Raw genomic sequence first — 18,037 nt, 5'->3', positions numbered from 1 at the left:
TCTCTGGGGGTTTCCCCCTAGCTGCTCACTGTAGCCACTTCCAACAGAGGACTATTCACGCTAAAGAGAATATCAAAGAAGGAGCGCACAGTTGCATTACAAAATATATATATTCCCCAAGGCGCTCTCGCTTTTCTGTCCCACAGGGGTTCGCATTGGAAATACCGTATGTCCTGTGTTCAGGGAGAAACAGCAACAACAACAACAAATGCGCTACGGCCGTGGATCTTTTCTTTAGCCTCTGAGCCTGGGTCTTCCACGGGCCGTATTTATGTTGTTTTGCTGTTCTCTGGACACTGGGGATGGAGAGACAGAGGTGCCGTACGGAATAAATTCGCGCGGTATCGCGGCGGCGCAGGAGCCCTCAGCCTGTGACACTCTCCCGTTGATTTAGTGTGTCATTATTCCCAACTGTAGCGCACCGTGCGCTTTAATCATTCCTGTTGTACCCTACCCTCGCCGTCCCGCAAAGCGATAAATATTCCGGATGAAAACTTTGGCAGGGACACTTTCTTTGAGTCTAAATCAAAGCATTTATGAGGAAGAAAATGGAAATCAAAACACTGGCTAACATTCCAAAATGCCCCCCTTTGTTGGTTGCATATTTATTGTAATGCTATCCCTTTTTTGTTGTTTGTTTTTGGAAAATCAATAACCAGTTGATAACCAAAAAAATAATAAATAAAAAAAATAAAAGAATATATATATATACATACATATATAGAAACCAGATTTTCTGACCATCCCTGTATTTTCATATCTGTAGTTGGAGGTCCCATTTGGTAACAAAATGATCCCCTGAGATATTTTTAGGCTAGCTCTTCTGGTGGTCTCACTTTATCCATGCCCTTTTCATGAATATTTACAGAGAAAGAGCCAACCATAAAACTTTAGCTTCAACAGCTGTTGCCAAAGAAAACTCAGTGGCACAGCAAGCTCACAGAGAACTGAATATCTGGTCAGTAAATGAAATCTGTACTGCAGCCTCCTCAAAACCACAGTAGTTCACCACTGACCCCTCAGGTGCATTCTGACAGTGACTTCATCATGACCTCATCAAAAAAAAACCCTGATCTACTCATGACCAAAACCTCTTCCCACACGTCCAGTCATATTCCAGCCCCAAATGAAATTAGCAGGGCTATTCACTCTGCCATGGAGAACACATTTATCTGGGATTTAACACTGTTGAAGGAAACGCACATCTAGCAGCAGAGCTTCTGACGACTGGATGCCTAACAGTTTAGTCAAAGCATTATTAACCAGGCTTAAAACTGATAAAAACATGTCAAGCCATTCCAAAGACATCCAATTAATTCCCATTTATTTTAGATTTTGCAGTATCGGGTTGCGTTCTGATGTAAACCAGAAGTGACTCACAAAGAAAACTACAAATGAACCGAGTACATGTTGTGCCATATTGAGAATATACTTATTATGAGAATATACTTATTATCCTCTAATTGATGAAAGAAGCCGCAGTTCCAGTTTATCCAGTCTTGTCATTACAACTCTATTCCTCACTCCTCGTTCTCTTCTGTACAGCAGCATCGTTATTCCAGCTGGTGCTCTCTTTTAAAACTTTGCCTCGTCTCATCGTTGTAGTTTGTACCTTTGTAGGCGCATGCCTAAAAATAGGTCCTGAAAATGAAAGAAAGGTGCACTACTGAGGTTAAGAAGGAAGCCATGATGGGATTGTGTGTGCACAATCCTGCACACACACACACACACACACATACACAAAGACGTAGACACACAAAGCACAACGCACACACACACACATACAGACACAAGACACAAGACAAAAGACACATTTCAAGACCAGGCTTGAAATGTTGCTAGATACTATTTAGACTGTAGGTATGTAAACCAAGCACTAGGTACACATTAGTGGTAGGGAAATGGTGAGCATTGTTGGGCTGAATGGCCTGTTCTCATCGTTATGTTATGCTTTTTTTTTTCTCCTGCATGGATCAAGTGAGACAAGGTACACTTTCTGACGTCTTCTTCAGTGGTACACTCATCAGATTTACCTCTCAGGCTCACATGTGAGTGTCTGATATCTGATAATCATTCACCTGCATGGACTCCCAAAACAAACACACCACAGAAAAAAGAAAAAAAAGTGAGTGGAGACAACTTCCGTAATTCAAACAAGAATTCTCTCTCTGTCTCTATGGTCAGCCCTCTCAGTTTCAGTCACAATCCCGCCACTTATCTCACGCTGTACACTTTTAAATGCATTGCCCCTCCATCCTTCCTTCTGATTTCTGTGCTGCGAGACCATGTTCAGTGGCTGGAACAGCCAATGTGCTCTGTCCTGTTACCATACTGATCACAGTGAAATGGTAGTTAGTTAAACATAAATCAGTACAGAAGTGAGATCATTGGTTTTTTTTTTTTTTTTTTTAAACCAAAAGAGCAAAAGACCATCCTATTGGAGACTAGCACCCTTCTCACACACTTTTCACACACTTCTATCAGAAATTTGCTCCCTGTGTCTTTCTCTCACTCTCTGTCTCCCTCCCTCTCTCCCTCTCTCCATCACCAAATAACTAACATGCACAGCTCATCTCTGCCATCTGCTGGAGATTTGTAGAAAGTGCCCACTGGCAGAACTGTACCACTATCGTCATACTGCAAAGTTGACAAGTGAACCTACCTTGGGGACAATCCAAGTGCATCACCAATGCAAAAGCTTGAGGCAAACTTGCTGTTTGTCACGGCACTAGCTGCTCAGATCTATCACTGTGATGACCTAGAATACACAAGAATGGTGTGCTTTTGACAGTGAAAACATTTCCCTTTTTTAATTTACTGACACGGCAGAGAGATGTAAAACCAGTGGTGCATTAATTAAGTGTGTTCCGTCAGAAATGTTGTCTCTGGGCGTTGTGCTTTCAACAGCTCAATCCCCTGGCATGCACCACAGAGTCTGGATGCTTGAACTGACAAGAACCAGAGCATGTTGCATTATCATAGACAAATAATTATGTCTTAAGTGACTGTAAGAGTTTAAAAGCAGGAAAATCCAGGTCTACGGTGCACTTACTTGACCTATGTCATAACAGTGTTTTCCAATGCACTCCGTTACTCAAAATAACCCTTATGTGCATTATGTGGCTTTACTTCTGACATGACAACATGTGTTCTCCACTCAAATCACAGAAGAGTTTTGCTTGTCACATAGTAAAAGCAAAAGCGAGTCACACTGTCATTATCAAACTACTGTAGTTTTTTTTTTTTTTTTTTTACTAGTTCACTTTCACTCTCCTTGGAGGAAATCAAACAACACTTGGCATCACATGTGAGAACACAAAAACAACAAGAGATGCTATCAATTCAACAGTGCATACAGGGAAGACAAAAGCACGCGCCAAGCCTGTCTGGCTACTATTGCTGTGTATAAAGCACAGGGACACTCGGGGAGTGCTTTGTAAGAGGATATCTATCACAGTGACAACTCCTAGCCTGAGGGTATGCTTTCATCACCATCACTGATTTATCCCACAAAGGATCGGGCACAGGGTGGCAGCAGACTTGTTCTGGATCAAACTGCTTATACTAATGCCATGCAGAATGGCCATCTAGTGACAAAATAATGACATCTCATTGCTGTTACCGTGGTCTCGTTTATCCAATATTACGACACTAAAATCTTTCTAAGACAAAAATAATAATAGTAACCAGTTTTTTGCCCCATTATTATCATTTCTTTATTTCCAACAACATGAGCAAAATCATCAGCCACCCACATGTCAACCATAACTTTTCACTGCAGTCCACAGGCGGCTTATCTGCAAAGTTCTTGGGTCCAAGGAGAACAAGCTTGCTACAGCCAGACAACATTTGCCTGCTCAACATGTGGTGGGTTTTTTTTTTTGACAATATAAATGCGAGTTGTGTATAAAATACAACAACAACAACAGCAACAATAATAATAATAATAATAATATTAAAATATTAACATTATACAACGAATCATCATCACTGAAGTATAGAACTGAACTTAAAAACGTCTGACCTAGCCATGAGACGTTCCCACAACATTTCTACTAAACAGGATACGGGACCCGCCGGTTACCTGGGGAATTCAAGACCCTACTAGCTCGCTTGCTAACGGAAGTATTTTTTTGGGAAAAGAGGAAACCTCCTAGTTACCGGATTGGCTAATCCTCCATGTGGATCTGAGGGCTCACGGCCTCTACGTGATGACGTTGCTCCAGATGTCTGGTCGGGGCTTGAAATATATAAGCGAAGAAAATTGTACCTCAAACAGGTAGCTAGCTAACTTAACCTAGGTGTCTTACGTTACTTGACGTTTCGTTGTGATGAAACCCGAAAACGAACGGGGGATAAGAACGACATCAGGTAAGTAAACGACAAAAGAAAAACTGACTTCAGTTCCCAGTTTGTTTTGCCGTGGATCAAGCCAAGCTGGTAGGAAAGCACATGATCTTGTTTATAGCTACGGTAGCCGGAAGCGAATCGGTCAGTTTAATAGCTATAAAGTGTCCTTGTTAACGTTAGGCAGTGGAAGATTGATCATATTAAATAATCTGCGAGTTAAAGGACAGCAGTACCGAAGGTAGCTAACTAGCTGTCTGGCAAACGGGTAACAATAACAATTGTAGATACGTTAAGTGCTATTTTGCGAGTTGTCATGTTGTCCATTCTGAATGACAGGCACTAATAACATACATGATGTGTAATATGTATGTGTGTGTCTGTATGTTTATCTATATGTAAATAACGTTATATCTTTATCAATACTGTTACATATGCTAGCTAGACTAGTTACGTTCGGTTGTTACCATCGTCAATGTTTGCAATGTATAGCGTGAGCTAACGTGTGTATTCCACCCCATAGTTTAACCTCTTGGGGGTAACCTCTTGCCTTGGGGCTATCAACTTGGAATAACATTGACAAACAGTTCATCAAAATTTCTCGACAACTTTACCCAATGACGTACGCTGCATTTAATGGCGTTTTTAAAAATTTTAAAGGCAAATACAGCGCTACCTTATAAATGTCAGCATGAAGCTTTTGCTATATTGTGAATAACATTTATGTAACATTAGTAACGTAGCTAATGTTACATAATTGTTGTTGTCTCTGCTTTCACTTAAATGAAAAAATGTTATTAAAACTGTGTTTGCAAAGAATGTTGATTGAATCTAATGTCCTGCCCGCGGGCAGTGACCTGGACTAGTTGAGTTAAAAGTCGGCAACATAACCAGCTCACGTAGACTAGTCATAATAACCGTCATATCATAGTAATCCTTTGATCACTGTTGATCGGACTGCTTATTAGACCGAAATTGCTCATATTTGGAGAGGAGGGCCTAACAAGAGAACAGCATGAAATATGAAATCTATAGCCTATTATCAACTAGCCGTCCAGAAACTGAATGTGGATCCCTTTGCTGTAAGTCCATACTTAGTCTACAGAGAAAATGTGGGGAGAAAAAAAAAAGATCAATAATACGACCAAAAGACCATTATGTCTTGCGTGCATAGCAACACACGGGTACTGATGTGAGGAACAGACCGACATACATCAGGTAGTAATGGGATGGGAGTGGAAGAACTGGTGCGGCTTTGTTTTCACAGTCAAATGTACTTTACTCAGCCTGATTCTTCCTAATGGGGTTATTTTTAAAGCTGAAGTCTTGACCCTGAGAACAAATGGCCGCTACCTCTTCCTAGTGAACCGTGATGGATTGATTGCCCCAGATTACAGAGAGAGAGAGAGTGGATCGATAATTTACATGAGAGGTTAAATATAATATTGCACTACTAAATGATAATGCAATGCTACTGTGCAATCTAGCAGCAAGAGTTGTGCTGAATGTTTTATTATTTATTCCTTATGCTTAGTTTGTGAGTCACACTCACACATAGACATAGACCGGTGACAACTTAAAGGAATAACCAACATAAATTGTCTTGGTAAGGTCTTGGCCCACCACGAGCCACCAGAACTGCTTCAGTGCTCCTTGGCATAGTGTCTGCAAGTCTCTGGAACTCTGCTGGAGGGATGGAATACCATTCTTCCAAAAGATGTTCCCTCATTTTGTGTTTTGATGATGTTGGTGGAGAGCGCTGTAACAAGTTGCACCAAAATCTCCCATAGGTGTTCAATTAGGTTGTGATCTGGTGACTGCGAAGGCCATAGCTTATGGTTCACGTCATTTTCATACTGATCAAATCATTCTGTAACCCCTCATGCCTTGAGGATGGTGGCATTGTCATCCTGGAAGAGACCACTCCCATCAGGATAGAAATGTCTCATCATCGGATAAAGGTGATCACTCAGAATAACTTTGTATTGATTTGCGGAGACCCTTCCCTTCCCTAAGTGGATAAGTGGACCCAGACCATGCCAGGAAAATGCTCCCCACAGCATAACAGAGCCACCAAACCCCCTCACTGTAGGGGTCAAACATTCAGACCTTTACCATGTTCTTGGTGTACACCACACATGCACTATGGTGAGAACGTGGTGAAGGATAACTCATCGGACCATATCACTATTTTCCACACCTCTGTAGGCCAGTGCTTATGGTTTGTGCACCACTGTTTTTGCACCAACTCTCAAATGTGCGTTTTTTTTTTGTTTGTTTTTTAGTCGTTAGTCGTTATACCAATTCCCCATGTGTATCACAGTCCTGGTCGATGCGCTATCCTCTGTTGGTCTGGGAAGGGTGTAGACTACCACATGCCAGCCTCCGATACATGTGGAGTCGCCAGCCGCTTCTTTTCACCTGACACTAACCATTTGAGCAGTCTTTGTGACTGAAGCTCCTGCCATCCATGCCCCAATAATAAATCCTCTTTCAAAGTCACTTAGATCTTTTCCTCGTTCCTTCTTGATCCAAAACCGAGGGCAACTGGGCCTGCTCAGCATTTTTAAACATGCCACAGAGCATTGTAAGAAATCTGTCTCTGATGCCAGCATGTCTGCTAGCCACACATTCCCTTGATCTTATCATTATTTCAATACAGTTGGTACAATGGTAGAATAGCGACCGGGAGTGAGAGATTGGGAACCACCTGAGTCAACAGACGTGCTAATTCACAGCAGGACGGCCAATACACTACGGCCTAATTGATAGGTGTCACAAAACTGACTACATCGTTCCTAGTATGTGTATTCAACACTCCTGATTGAAGCTTGGAAAACAAATAAGAAGCAGCCACTGGAAAGGTTTGTGGTTCAGTCGGACTCTGCTGAATCCTAAGTGTCATCCGTGTGCTTTGTCACTGCCGGTATAAACTTTGTATATTTTCATCACGTTCGACAGACGTCCTTTTTTTTTTTTCTTACAACATGATAGGATGCTAATTGCTTAATTGTATCATGCAGTACACCCGTATGGAAGCATCTGTATTTGTTACGTTTCGCCACTCATTTTCAGGTTTTTCCTCTAATTTGTCTCCCGTCTGTATGCGTATACTCTGAGTGCCTAGGCTAGTATTGACTGATGCTGAGGTGAAAGTATTTATGATTTCTTGTTTTTGTGAGCTGGATGTGCAGTTTGTATTTGTGTTGTGATCATGCAAATTTACATTCAGGCATTTGGCTAGACACCCCCATTCAGAGCGGCTTACGAGGTGCGGCTACCAGGACCCGTTGTACCAGCGCAGCAGGGGGGCAGTGAAGGACATGGCCACGCCCTTCGTTCCCGTGCCTGTCCCAATGGAGCGGGCGAGGTCCAGGGTTCGACGGGCCACGTCGCTGGGCAGCGTCTCCACCAGCTCGAGCTCCCCCTCCAGGGCCCCCGGGGACGAGACCATCCCCGAAACGAGAGGGGGGTCCTCCCGGGCCTGTGCCACCCCGCCTTTGGAGTGCTTCAGCCCTGTGACCCGGACCAGGCTGAACGGGACCGCTCCGGCTGTGGAGTACTCTAACCGACCCCGTTCCCATGACGACTCTTTGGACTCCGGCCGGCAGGAGCGTCCGATCACCCCTACTCTCCTGGGGTACGAGGTCATGGAGGAGCGCGCCAAATTCACCGTAAGGGTCACAGTTTTTTACTCATGTGTGCCGCGGTGCGTTTTCAGTTAAACATTCCTTAACTCGTTAGTTTTCCTTTGTCATTTTCAGCCTTGCAAATTTTTGCCTTATCCAACTGGTGATGGAATTTTGCGTGTTTACTCTATGAACTTCTTGGGGAAAAAATAAAACATCTGTATCAGGCTGTATCAGGGTTCTTCAAACTCACATGTGCCAAACAAATGTAGTTTTTGTTCTCTAATTCACAGAAGCATATGTCGAAACGTTGACTTTAACATTTAATATTTGAATTTAGCTAGCTAAATTCTTCAGCTAGCAAGTTTTCAAGGGTGTAGCATTAGCTAATGCTCCTAGGCTATTGCCAAACTACTACTACTGATGCTAACAGCCTTTGTATTTTTGTCATGTTAATGTGCAGCCGTATGAAGTTGTATCTGAATTCTGTGTGTTTATCTGAGGTCAGAGTGTACACAACTGAATGTTTCTGAGTTTGTGGTTATCATGGCAATTTCAGTCGAAAACCCAGAAAGAATAGGCTATTACTCGCCTGGTTTCCCCCACTAACCTGTACCATGGTGGATAACATACTTGCTATCGTATTCTAAAGACACATGAACACTTGAGAAGTTCTAAATAGCGCTAACAGGCTAAAGTACCAAGCTGCATGTGATGAGAATTTTTTTGGGGGAAAACAGTTATCAGTTCCTTTACCCTGAATAGGAATGTACTCACAACAGATTAAGAATGGAAAAAAAGACCTTGAAGTGTCTTGTGGATTCTGACTCATCGGTGAGCTAGCCAGGAGCTATATTTAATATTTGAACATTCATAGATGCCTGAATTCCTGATTCACCAACCACTCGGGAGCGTCTGGTAGCTGTTAATATGAAATCAACAGGCTCAAGCTAAAAGTCAAGAATGAAACCATATCAGGTGTTTTGGTGTTGCTCATTTCCATGAGCACATCTGTGTGCTGGGCATCAGACATTGTGAACTGTACAATCCCTACAAAACCGAGTTATTAGAGCTTTCCCCAGCCAAAACAGGCTTCCTCTTTCAGCTGCATCAAAACAGAAACACTGATAACATGCATTTTGGAGCATGACTTCTTCCGATTATTTGACTAATTTATATTTTTAGTGCTTAAATGAACAGGCTTAAATTGTGTACTAAGGAGTAGGTTTTAAAAGCATATTTTTCCCAAGTCATGGCTGTTAATTCTTTCCTTTCTTCACATAGAGGCAGCGGTGTGAGTGTTTCTATGGTGTATTTTGTCACGCTGATATGAGTTAAATGCTTATTAGACATCTGAAGCTCACATGAGGTAAAGAGGTGGAACTGACGCACATCACACAGTGAGTAATAAAGACATCGGCTGGTGGACCTGCTGCTTTCTGACTCAGTTGACATTTTCAGGGGGAAAAAAACAGCATCTTTTTCCGCATAGTATCACTGCAGAGTGATACTATGGGAAAAAAGCTTGAATGGTCTTCGGTTCTTCTGTTCCTGGCTCGGAGACTGCCACTGTTTGGCTGTGGTCTCATCCTGGTGTGGGCTCAGCAGCCAAGCCCAGCGAGAGCACTGAGGCTGTAATTCTGTCTGTCTGTCTGTCCGTCCGTCCGTCCGCTGCAGGTGTATAAGATCCTGGTGAGGACGAGCCAGGAGGAGAGCTGGGTGGTGTTCCGCAGGTACACCGACTTCTCCAGGCTGAACGGCAAGGTGAGGCTCCGAGGGAGGAACGCCGGAACATTCCGCCGGAGAGCGCGGCACGCCTCCGGGTGGGGGGGCTGGGGGGGGGGTTCTGGGACGGCCTTGCACCACAGTACAAACAGCACAGCACTGGCTGTACCGGTTGAAAGTGGAGTCATTTGATCTGTGTTTTTGTGTGTGAAGAAAGGATTAAGAGCAGCTCAGAATAAGAGGGGGCGGTTCCTTGCATTTGAGGCGCAAACACACACACACTTAAACACACACACACGCACACACACACACACACATGCACACACACACACACACATGCACACACACACACACACGCACACACATGCACACACACACAGACACATGCACACACACACACGCTAGTCATGATACTAGCTGCCTTTGTTGGTAAATTGTGGAAGTAGTTATTTGTCATGGAACAACTGCATCCTGTTTCAATACTGTATGCTTCCCTGAACCAAAAAATAAAATAAATGTGTGCATTCATTCACAGAAAATCAGTGCTAAAACACACAGTGCGGACATTGTGTCCTCAGCAGCTATAAGGAACACTGATATCCATCCTGTGTGTGATCCTCAGCCTCACAAAATAGTTCAGAAGGAACTGCTACTCCACCCTATCCCAGAGTTAATAATAGTAACCTGACTGTGGTCTCCAACCCTTTAAAACCCAGAGTTATGCTGAAATTACTGAACTTAAAACAGTACCTCCTTCAAATCTGCTGTTTACCACAGTGCTTTGCGGGCTGGAAGAGTAGTTGGGTGCAGAAGTGTCACCCAAAATCCAATAGTGTGGAGACTCGTGCTCTTGTGAGGAAGAGGAGGTCAGTCAGTGGTCGAACCGGCCTTAAAAAAAAATAGTTTGCCTTAAAGACCCCCCTTCCACAAAAAATGTTGTCGCATGAAAATTTTGCACATTTACTGATTTAAATGAACTGTAAATGGGAGAGGTAGTGTAAAAACATTTTAAAGCATTTCACATGTATACTCCCCAGCCTTTTTTCCATATTGCATTCATTTTAATGTAATAATGGCATCTAGTTCTGCATTTGTGTTGATATTTGTCATTTGGATTGTCTGTTTTTGTATGTGTGTGTGTGTCTGTCTGTCTCTCTGTCTGTCTATCTGTATGTGTTCCAGCTGAAGGACATGTTCCCAGGATTCAGGTTCTCTTTGCCTCCCAAACGCTGGTTCAAGGACAACTATGACACGGAGTTCCTGGAGGAGAGACAGCTGGGCCTGCAGGTTTTTCTCCAGAACCTGGTCGCACGCAAAGACATAGCCACCAGGTCAGAGCGTGCATGTGTGTTTGTGTGCACCCATAACATGTGGGAAGTCTGTATCAGGACATTCTCCCAGTTAACTGAGTGTTGCGTGTGGGTGGGTAAACTCTATAAAAGAAGAGTGAGCATGCTTGTGTTTCTGAAAGTGTGCATGTGATTGTTAATGATCTCTTTTTGAATGCACTGTTGGGTTGCACATTTTCTCTGTTATACATAGTCTTAGTTTTACTGTCACACTGTATGCACTGTGGAAAACATTTCTGCATTCGAGAGCAATATAGTCGTTTATATCAGAACAAATAAAAGCTACTGTTACTTACTGTATAATTATTGGAAAGTAGATTATCCTCATATGAGGTCTGTAAAGTCATGAGTAAATTGCATGAAAAGGACTATTCTATATGCTACTTGTAAACACTGAGTGGTGTAAAGTGCTGTAGGTACTGGTATTGCAATTATAAGGTTGAACCTGCATTTGTCAATGCAACAAAAGCGGCTAACCTGCTCTCCTTCCAGCTTGCCAGTGAGGGAGTTCCTGTGTCTGGATGACCCCCCGGGCCCCTTCGACAGTCTGGAGGAGAGTCGGGTGAGGCGTTTCCTCCAGGAGGGTCACGTAGCAAACATATATGTGTGCTTAGTCCTCGGGTGCGTAGGGACCGAAGGGGAGGGGACAGCCTGACCCGTTCCAGTTCCGTTGGTGTGAATTCCAGCACCTCATCACCAATGCGGAACTCTGACCCTTGAAAGTGCATTATTTGTCCAGGCCTCGGAGAGTTCCGGAATCAACGGCTTGATTTGTGTCTACGAGGGATGCCTTGCTGCTGTCAGTGTGAATAAGTTCAAAGGGGGGGCGGGCAGGGGGGGGAATCATGTGAGAACATTGTAGAGACAGCACTTTTCACTATTGCGCTATTTGTTTTTAACAGCAGACTTGTTTGTCGAACCTGGGTGTACTGTAGGTACGGAACAGTCACAAGGGCTTACGAGGTCCCGTACATAGAACTCCCCACAAACCCCCCCCCCCCCCCCCTCGTGCCCACAGGCCTTCTGTGAGACCCTGGAGGAGACAAACTACCGGCTGCAGAAGGAGCTGGTTGAGAAGCAGAGGGAGATCGAGGAGCTGCGGAAGACCCTGGAGGAGAAGCACCTTCACATTCACATTCTGGAGAAAAGAGTCAAGTAATGCCCCTCAGACCTCTGAAAGCGTGTGTGCGTTTGTGTTTGCGTGTTTATGTATGTGTATGTGTGTTTGTGTGGTTGTGTGTGTGTGTTTATGTGTGTGTGTTTGTATACTTGTGTGTGTGTGTGTTTATGTATGTGTGTGTGTATGTGTGTTTGTGTAGTTGTGCTGTGGGTTTATGTATGTGTATGTGTGTTTGTGTGTGTGTTTGTATGTGTAGGTGTGTGTGTGGCTGTGTGTTTATTTGTGTTTATGAATGTGTGAATGTGTGTGTGTTTGTGTATGTATGTTTATGTATGTGTGTGTGTGTGTGTGTGTGTGCGTATGTGTAGTTGTGTCTGTGTGTGTGTGAACTTGTAATACTATCTTTGTGAGAACCAAGTGTCCTCATAAGGATAGAAAGATGAGGAAAATTATGCAAAGTGGGGACGTTTTGCTGGTCCTCACAAGTTCAAGAGGCTGTTTAACGTTAGGACTTAGGGTTAGGGTTACCATTAGGTTAAGGTTAGGGTTAAGGTTAGGCATGCAGTGGTTAGGGTTAGAGGTTACGGAATGAACATAGTCAATGGGAAGTCCTCACAAGTATAGCAGTACATGACTGTGTGTATGTGTAGGTGCATGTGTGTGGTTGTTTGTGTCTCTGTGTGTGTGCATGGATTAGGCGTGTGTCTAATAGTCTGTTTATGAATGTGTGTGTGTTTGTGTAGTTGTGTCTGTGTGCGTGTATATGTAGGTGTGTGTGTGCTTGTGTACGTGTGTATGTGTAGGTGTGTGTGTGTGTGGTAGTTTGTGTCTGTGTGTCTGCGCATTGATTAGGCGCATGTCTGACAGCCTGTGTGTTTCCTGTAGTGGAGACTCACTGAGCCCGGAGAGTTTGGAGAGCCCCTGCAGGCTGTCTGGGGTCGGTAGTGAGGGCAGCATGGATGCAGACATAGATGCAGAGTCCTCCACTGTGGAGGCCGACCAAGAAATGGACCCAGAGAACAGGTGAGTTAGCATTTCCTACCTCTTCCTTCATAAAGACACACTGCTTTCTGTCTTCCCATTGGCCCATTCTCTACTGCCGCTACTCCCATTGGCCCATTCTCAACAGCCCCTACTCCCATAGGCTTATTTGGGAGAGCTTAACTTGCAGCAACCCTGAACCTCCTGAACAGAAAATTGGACAAAGTGGAAGACCCTGTTGTAGGGAAATAGAGTCCTTGTAAGTGTGTGCCATCCCACGATGCACTCTGATTCCTCTGTTCGGTGTCTCTGTCTCCTGGGCTGCAGCTGTGGTAACCAGGCGCCCGGGAAGGGTCACCTGAAGGGTCACGCCGCCTGCTGGTGTGGGCCAATCGCCGGGAGCCCCCCGCCCGTCATCCAGATGACCCAGGAGCTGGAGGCGCGGCCATCCCACTGACCACTCCCTTTCTCGACGTGCAGAATACAGGAACGCATAGAGATCCTTCTCCACCCGTCTCCCCTCTTCCCCCTATTTTTCTGCCCCCCCCCCCCCTCCCCATTTCCCGTTCTTATAGGAATTTGGGTGCTTATAGGACAGAGGGTCTTTCAGTACTTCTGTCTGTCAGGCCTAGCTTCACACGCTCAGGCTCAGACCAGCCTTTTACGGATGGACAGATCCGTTGACTGACACCATGTCTCCACTGTAGCGGAGTATATAGTAGGACCCCCCGCAGAGGGATGCAGAGTGGTTGGGTCCTGATCAGGGCATCTGATTGGCTGATTTTTCATTTTTGTCCAGAAATGGAAAACCCATTGTCCACACTGCAGCTCCTTCACCACGTCTCTCTGGAATGGAAGAGGCCGGGGAACATTTTAATTCTCTTTGGCTTCTGCTGAAAACCACCACGAGGGGGACCGAAAGATCTCCCAAGCTGTGGAATTCTGGGAGAAAAAAAATCCCCTTTCTTGTACAGTGCTACTCACCTGTTACAACAATCAAAGCAGAATAGCTCAACTTTAGCTGCTAATCGGTAGTACAGAGGCTGCCCACGCAATAACAACGTTCTTTGTTGAGCTACATGGTTAAGACAAAGGTCAAGGCTGTCGTACATGGTGTGCGCTGAACCTGGGTCAAATGCTTGCTTGGAATACTTTAACTCTTAGGATGCTGGTAACGTTTTAAAACAACAATCTCTGCAGATCCCTGAGGATTTTGAATGAAACACCGTTGTTTACCAAAAATGTACAATTCTACAAAATCTCTGCAGCTTGATGAAAATATACGTTTGAGAGCAAAATCTTTTGATCGGTTTGAATGAGTCATCAACTGATTGACATCTAGTTGTAGCCCCACCGAGTATGGGGTTTCAGCCAGCCTTGTAATCAGGGTTGTATCTGATATCACATCTTTGTTCTGTGGGCAGCACTTTTCTGAAAAAAAAGTTTTCACCCTCTAAAATTTTGTATAAATTCACAAAGGGGTGAGAACTCTGTAATGCGGTAGCACACAAGAACTGGTCCGTTTTCCCGCTCAAATTAGACGAATATCCAATGGCTTTTTCAGGTGCAAATGCCAGGGCTGCTTTGAACTTTAAGGCTATGTTTCCAAGGTAGATATACAGTACATAATGAAGTAATGCAATTGCATTACAGATATACAGTTTACTCTCCAGTGATGTGTGACCAATGAAAGTGGAACTAATGTACATGCTGGTGAGCTATTAAAGGGGTTTCGTTATTAACGCTCTTGCGCTCTTGATAATAAGGGAGATCAAGATTGTGAGTTATCAAGAAAGATGTAGCTACGTTGCTCACTGCACAGGTTTGTTTTTTTATTGTCTGTCCAATTTTCCTTGATTGTTTTCGAGGAACATTTGAACATCGTTCTGTGACCTTTATGTTATTTTTCAGGACGGACACATTTTCAATGGTTTATGAGGACTGTAGGAAGTGCCTGCTCTGTGAACGACCGCAGTCTGGGAGGTGTCTGTGTACAGAGAGGGGGGGGGACCTCTGGGGTCCGATCCCCACAGTCACTGTGTTTCATATTAAACACTCTAGATGAATGTGTCACCCCATCACACATCTGGTCCACTAGGGCTAGATTGTGTCTTGTGTGTGTTAATTACCTCACACTCACATGTCTGAATAGTGTAGTTTGCTCGCTTTCGCTAAACAAATAACCCCTTTCTGCCTAATGTTGCCACTCGCCCTGGATGTGTGTGTGTGTGTATGTGTGTGCGCGTGTGCGTGTGCGTGTGCGTACGTGTGTGCTTGCATGCTGGATAAAGTCCCTTGGTGCACTTTAAATATGTACGCAGTTGTGTTTCATGTATTTTTCCTTTGTGTTGTTTTTGTGTGCGCGCATGTGTTGAGTTGTGTCGCCCTCTGGGTAAGGCTGTCATTATTACTTTAACAGAATCAGCTTCATTTGAAGTAGAGTGCCTTAAGACGTGTCCATGTTTGCAGCTGTAAATCAATGTACGCCTAGTTTGTATTGCGCTTGTTAATCCCACAGGATCGCAGTCGAAGTGCCTTTCTTTTAATGAAACATACTTATCTTTAGGTTTTCTTTCTTTTTGTTTGAGGTAACTTACTTAAGGCAGAATCCACTTTGAAGACCATGCTCTTGTGGTATATTATGAAAGTGTTTTCCCCCCATAGAGAACAAAGGACGATACCACACGCTACCTTAATGTTGGGTGCCATTAATTCATGTCCTGTGAACTTACAAACTTTTCGGCACCTCTTTGAGTGTTGTGAAACCTTGTCAAACCTGTGGCCATTTTGTGCCATCTGCTTGCAGTAAAGCCGTCCGAAACACACTTAAGGTTTCTGGATGTGTCAGGGCTGTGTAAACCTGCTATCGAGGCCTGTTTCCATCTGCTGTACAAAGAGTGCTGTTAAACTGTCAGAAATATTAACTGCCCCACCCAGCTTGTTTTTTAAGATGTTTTTTTGAGGAAATGACCGATGGGCTGTGTGTGATTTAGATTCCCCAAAGACCAGTGAATTGGGTCCATTGCTTAAGTGTTGTTTGAAAATGCAGTGTGTAGCCTAGTGTGCCCGAGATAGGATGTAAACAGCAGTGATACAGGATGCTTATAGGACACAGATAGGACAAACGCTGGAAAGTGGCTCCAGGTAACTTCTGTCTCTTTTGGGTGATCCAGGGTCAGCCCCTGTAAACCCCTTATGGATACCCTAGCAGTTTTGTTTGAATATTTAGCACAGATCTGGGGTCAGCGAGTCTGCCCATACCCTCCTGTGGATGATGGGGTGTCTTGCGGTTTCACACAAGCTTCGACCCTTTCTGAGTGAAAAGATGAGGTCATCTTTATTTCTCTTTTCATATGTTACTGTCTTTTTCTGTCTTTTTTTTTTTTTGGTTAGGTATTGGTGTAACTTTTTCACAATCTTAAGTGTCAGGGCTCTGATGACTCTTAATACTGGACTGAATCTTTTTAATAAACAATCTGACCTTTCTCACGGAAACACTGCGTCTTAATGTCAAGTCTGTACGAGGGAGAAGGGTTGTTTTCTCAGAAGGTACTCGTGATCTGCTCAGGTCTACCGTTAATATTTTATTGTGGGTTTGAATATCCGGAACGTGCTGCTCTTATTGGGCCGAACGCAGAGGAAACGCAGGGATTCGCTATTGTGTGATGTCATAGGATCTGAGCCCTGTTATGGACGCGATGCAAGTCGCGCAAAACAAAAAGCAGCCCACCCAGTTTTGTAGAGACGATAACCTCTCGTTATTGTTGTGTAATTACTCACCCTGACTCCCCTGGTGTGCATAATCCGGTGATGGGCGGGCAAGTTACAAACACGGTAAACGGCAGAAGTTCTAGTTCCCCTCCACAGTGTGGTGCTGTAAGCGAGGTTTCGTTTCGAGTCGTTTCACAAAATAAAGCTCACCCTCTGTGTTTCTTCAGCCAAGCACATTGCAAGTGCAGCTGAAGACAAGAGGAATTGGCTCGTCTAACTTAAGCTGACGTTTAACTTTCGGGTTACGGGTGATCTGATGATAAGCTTTGAGCCAAGTGGAATTTACTTAAGCCTCTTTTCTCATTGCGTTACGATCACTTCTTGACACACACACACACACACACACACACACACACACACAGGCACCCACAGAGCCTGTGTATCACAAGTAGATCTGGTGTCTCCTGGCAGGGACGGAGATGTGGCAGGGATGAATGTTTTTTTTTTTTTCAAAGTTATTGAAACTTCCATGTGTTACGTTTTCAATAAGGACGGCACACATTTCAAAGCTTTTGATGGGGGTTAAAGGATGTGTACAAACTCATCATTTCAAAATTCTGTTGCAATTCACAGTCCCAAAAAAGATGCCACAAGGTTTCTTCTCGCATTTTACAGAAACTGCAACTGGTATTTCATACAGGGTTGAATTTGTGTACATCTATGTACAATTTCTTTTATCTTGTTGGTTAACAAATGTTATTTTGCTAAAAGCCAAGTCCATTCCCTGTTTATATCCCCATATGCCATTTCAGTAAAAATAGCAGGCAAAAAGGTGATTATAATTCTCAGGATTACATTTCTAATACATTTGTTATTTGCTTTGTCACATACAATAGAACACATCAATATGTATATATTTTTAGGGTCCAGCAATGGTGGGAAGAGTGTGTGTTACTCTCCTTTTTTGCAAGCAATGACCTCACTGTGCTTCATTCCCATGGGACACCCAAGCCAATCAGAGGAGAGCACAGTCCATTGTCAGCCTTGTGCTACGTGGAACATGTAAAGCAATCAGCCTACTTTGTGCACGTTGTTGTCTGTTTGACACATTAAGAGTTAAGATATTTGGATTTGAGATCAAAACATGAGACAAAAGTACAGACAATCAGCTTTTA

General features: G+C 43.8%; 1 protein-coding gene and 1 long non-coding RNA gene across 4 annotated transcripts; one reads left to right on the top strand and one right to left on the bottom strand.

The window, feature by feature from the left end:
- Positions 1 to 1,186: 1,186 nt before the first annotated feature.
- On the bottom strand, positions 1,187 to 4,256 carry LOC118234346. 2 transcript variants are annotated; one of them, XR_004766654.1, is made up of 4 exons: positions 4,162 to 4,256; positions 2,663 to 2,758; positions 2,224 to 2,331; positions 1,187 to 1,641 (listed from the first exon to the last, which is right to left on the bottom strand). It is a non-coding gene; the product is annotated as an uncharacterized LOC118234346 (long non-coding RNA). The 2 variants fall into 2 exon arrangements; XR_004766653.1 differs by lacking the exon at positions 2,224 to 2,331 and having other exon boundaries at positions 1,189 to 1,641.
- On the top strand, positions 4,216 to 16,646 carry LOC118234345 (sorting nexin-16-like). Of its 2 annotated transcripts, none has more exons than XM_035430818.1 (8): positions 4,216 to 4,371; positions 7,580 to 8,021; positions 9,654 to 9,740; positions 10,884 to 11,032; positions 11,543 to 11,612; positions 12,069 to 12,205; positions 13,056 to 13,193; positions 13,479 to 16,646. In XM_035430818.1, the coding sequence occupies exons 2-8, from the start codon at positions 7,671 to 7,673 to the stop codon at positions 13,606 to 13,608; spliced, it is 1,062 nt and encodes a 353-aa protein (XP_035286709.1). In that variant the 5' UTR covers positions 4,216 to 4,371; positions 7,580 to 7,670; the 3' UTR covers positions 13,609 to 16,646. The 2 variants fall into 2 exon arrangements, with proteins under 2 accessions (XP_035286709.1, XP_035286710.1); XM_035430819.1 differs by lacking the exon at positions 4,216 to 4,371 and adding an exon at positions 4,476 to 4,588.
- The last annotated feature ends 1,391 nt before the right edge of the window (positions 16,647 to 18,037 follow it).

This window comes from Anguilla anguilla, chromosome 8 (genome assembly GCF_013347855.1).
Source record: "Anguilla anguilla isolate fAngAng1 chromosome 8, fAngAng1.pri, whole genome shotgun sequence".
Lineage (NCBI taxonomy): Eukaryota > Metazoa > Chordata > Actinopteri > Anguilliformes > Anguillidae > Anguilla > Anguilla anguilla.
This window is presented reverse-complemented; position numbering and strand designations above follow the sequence as displayed.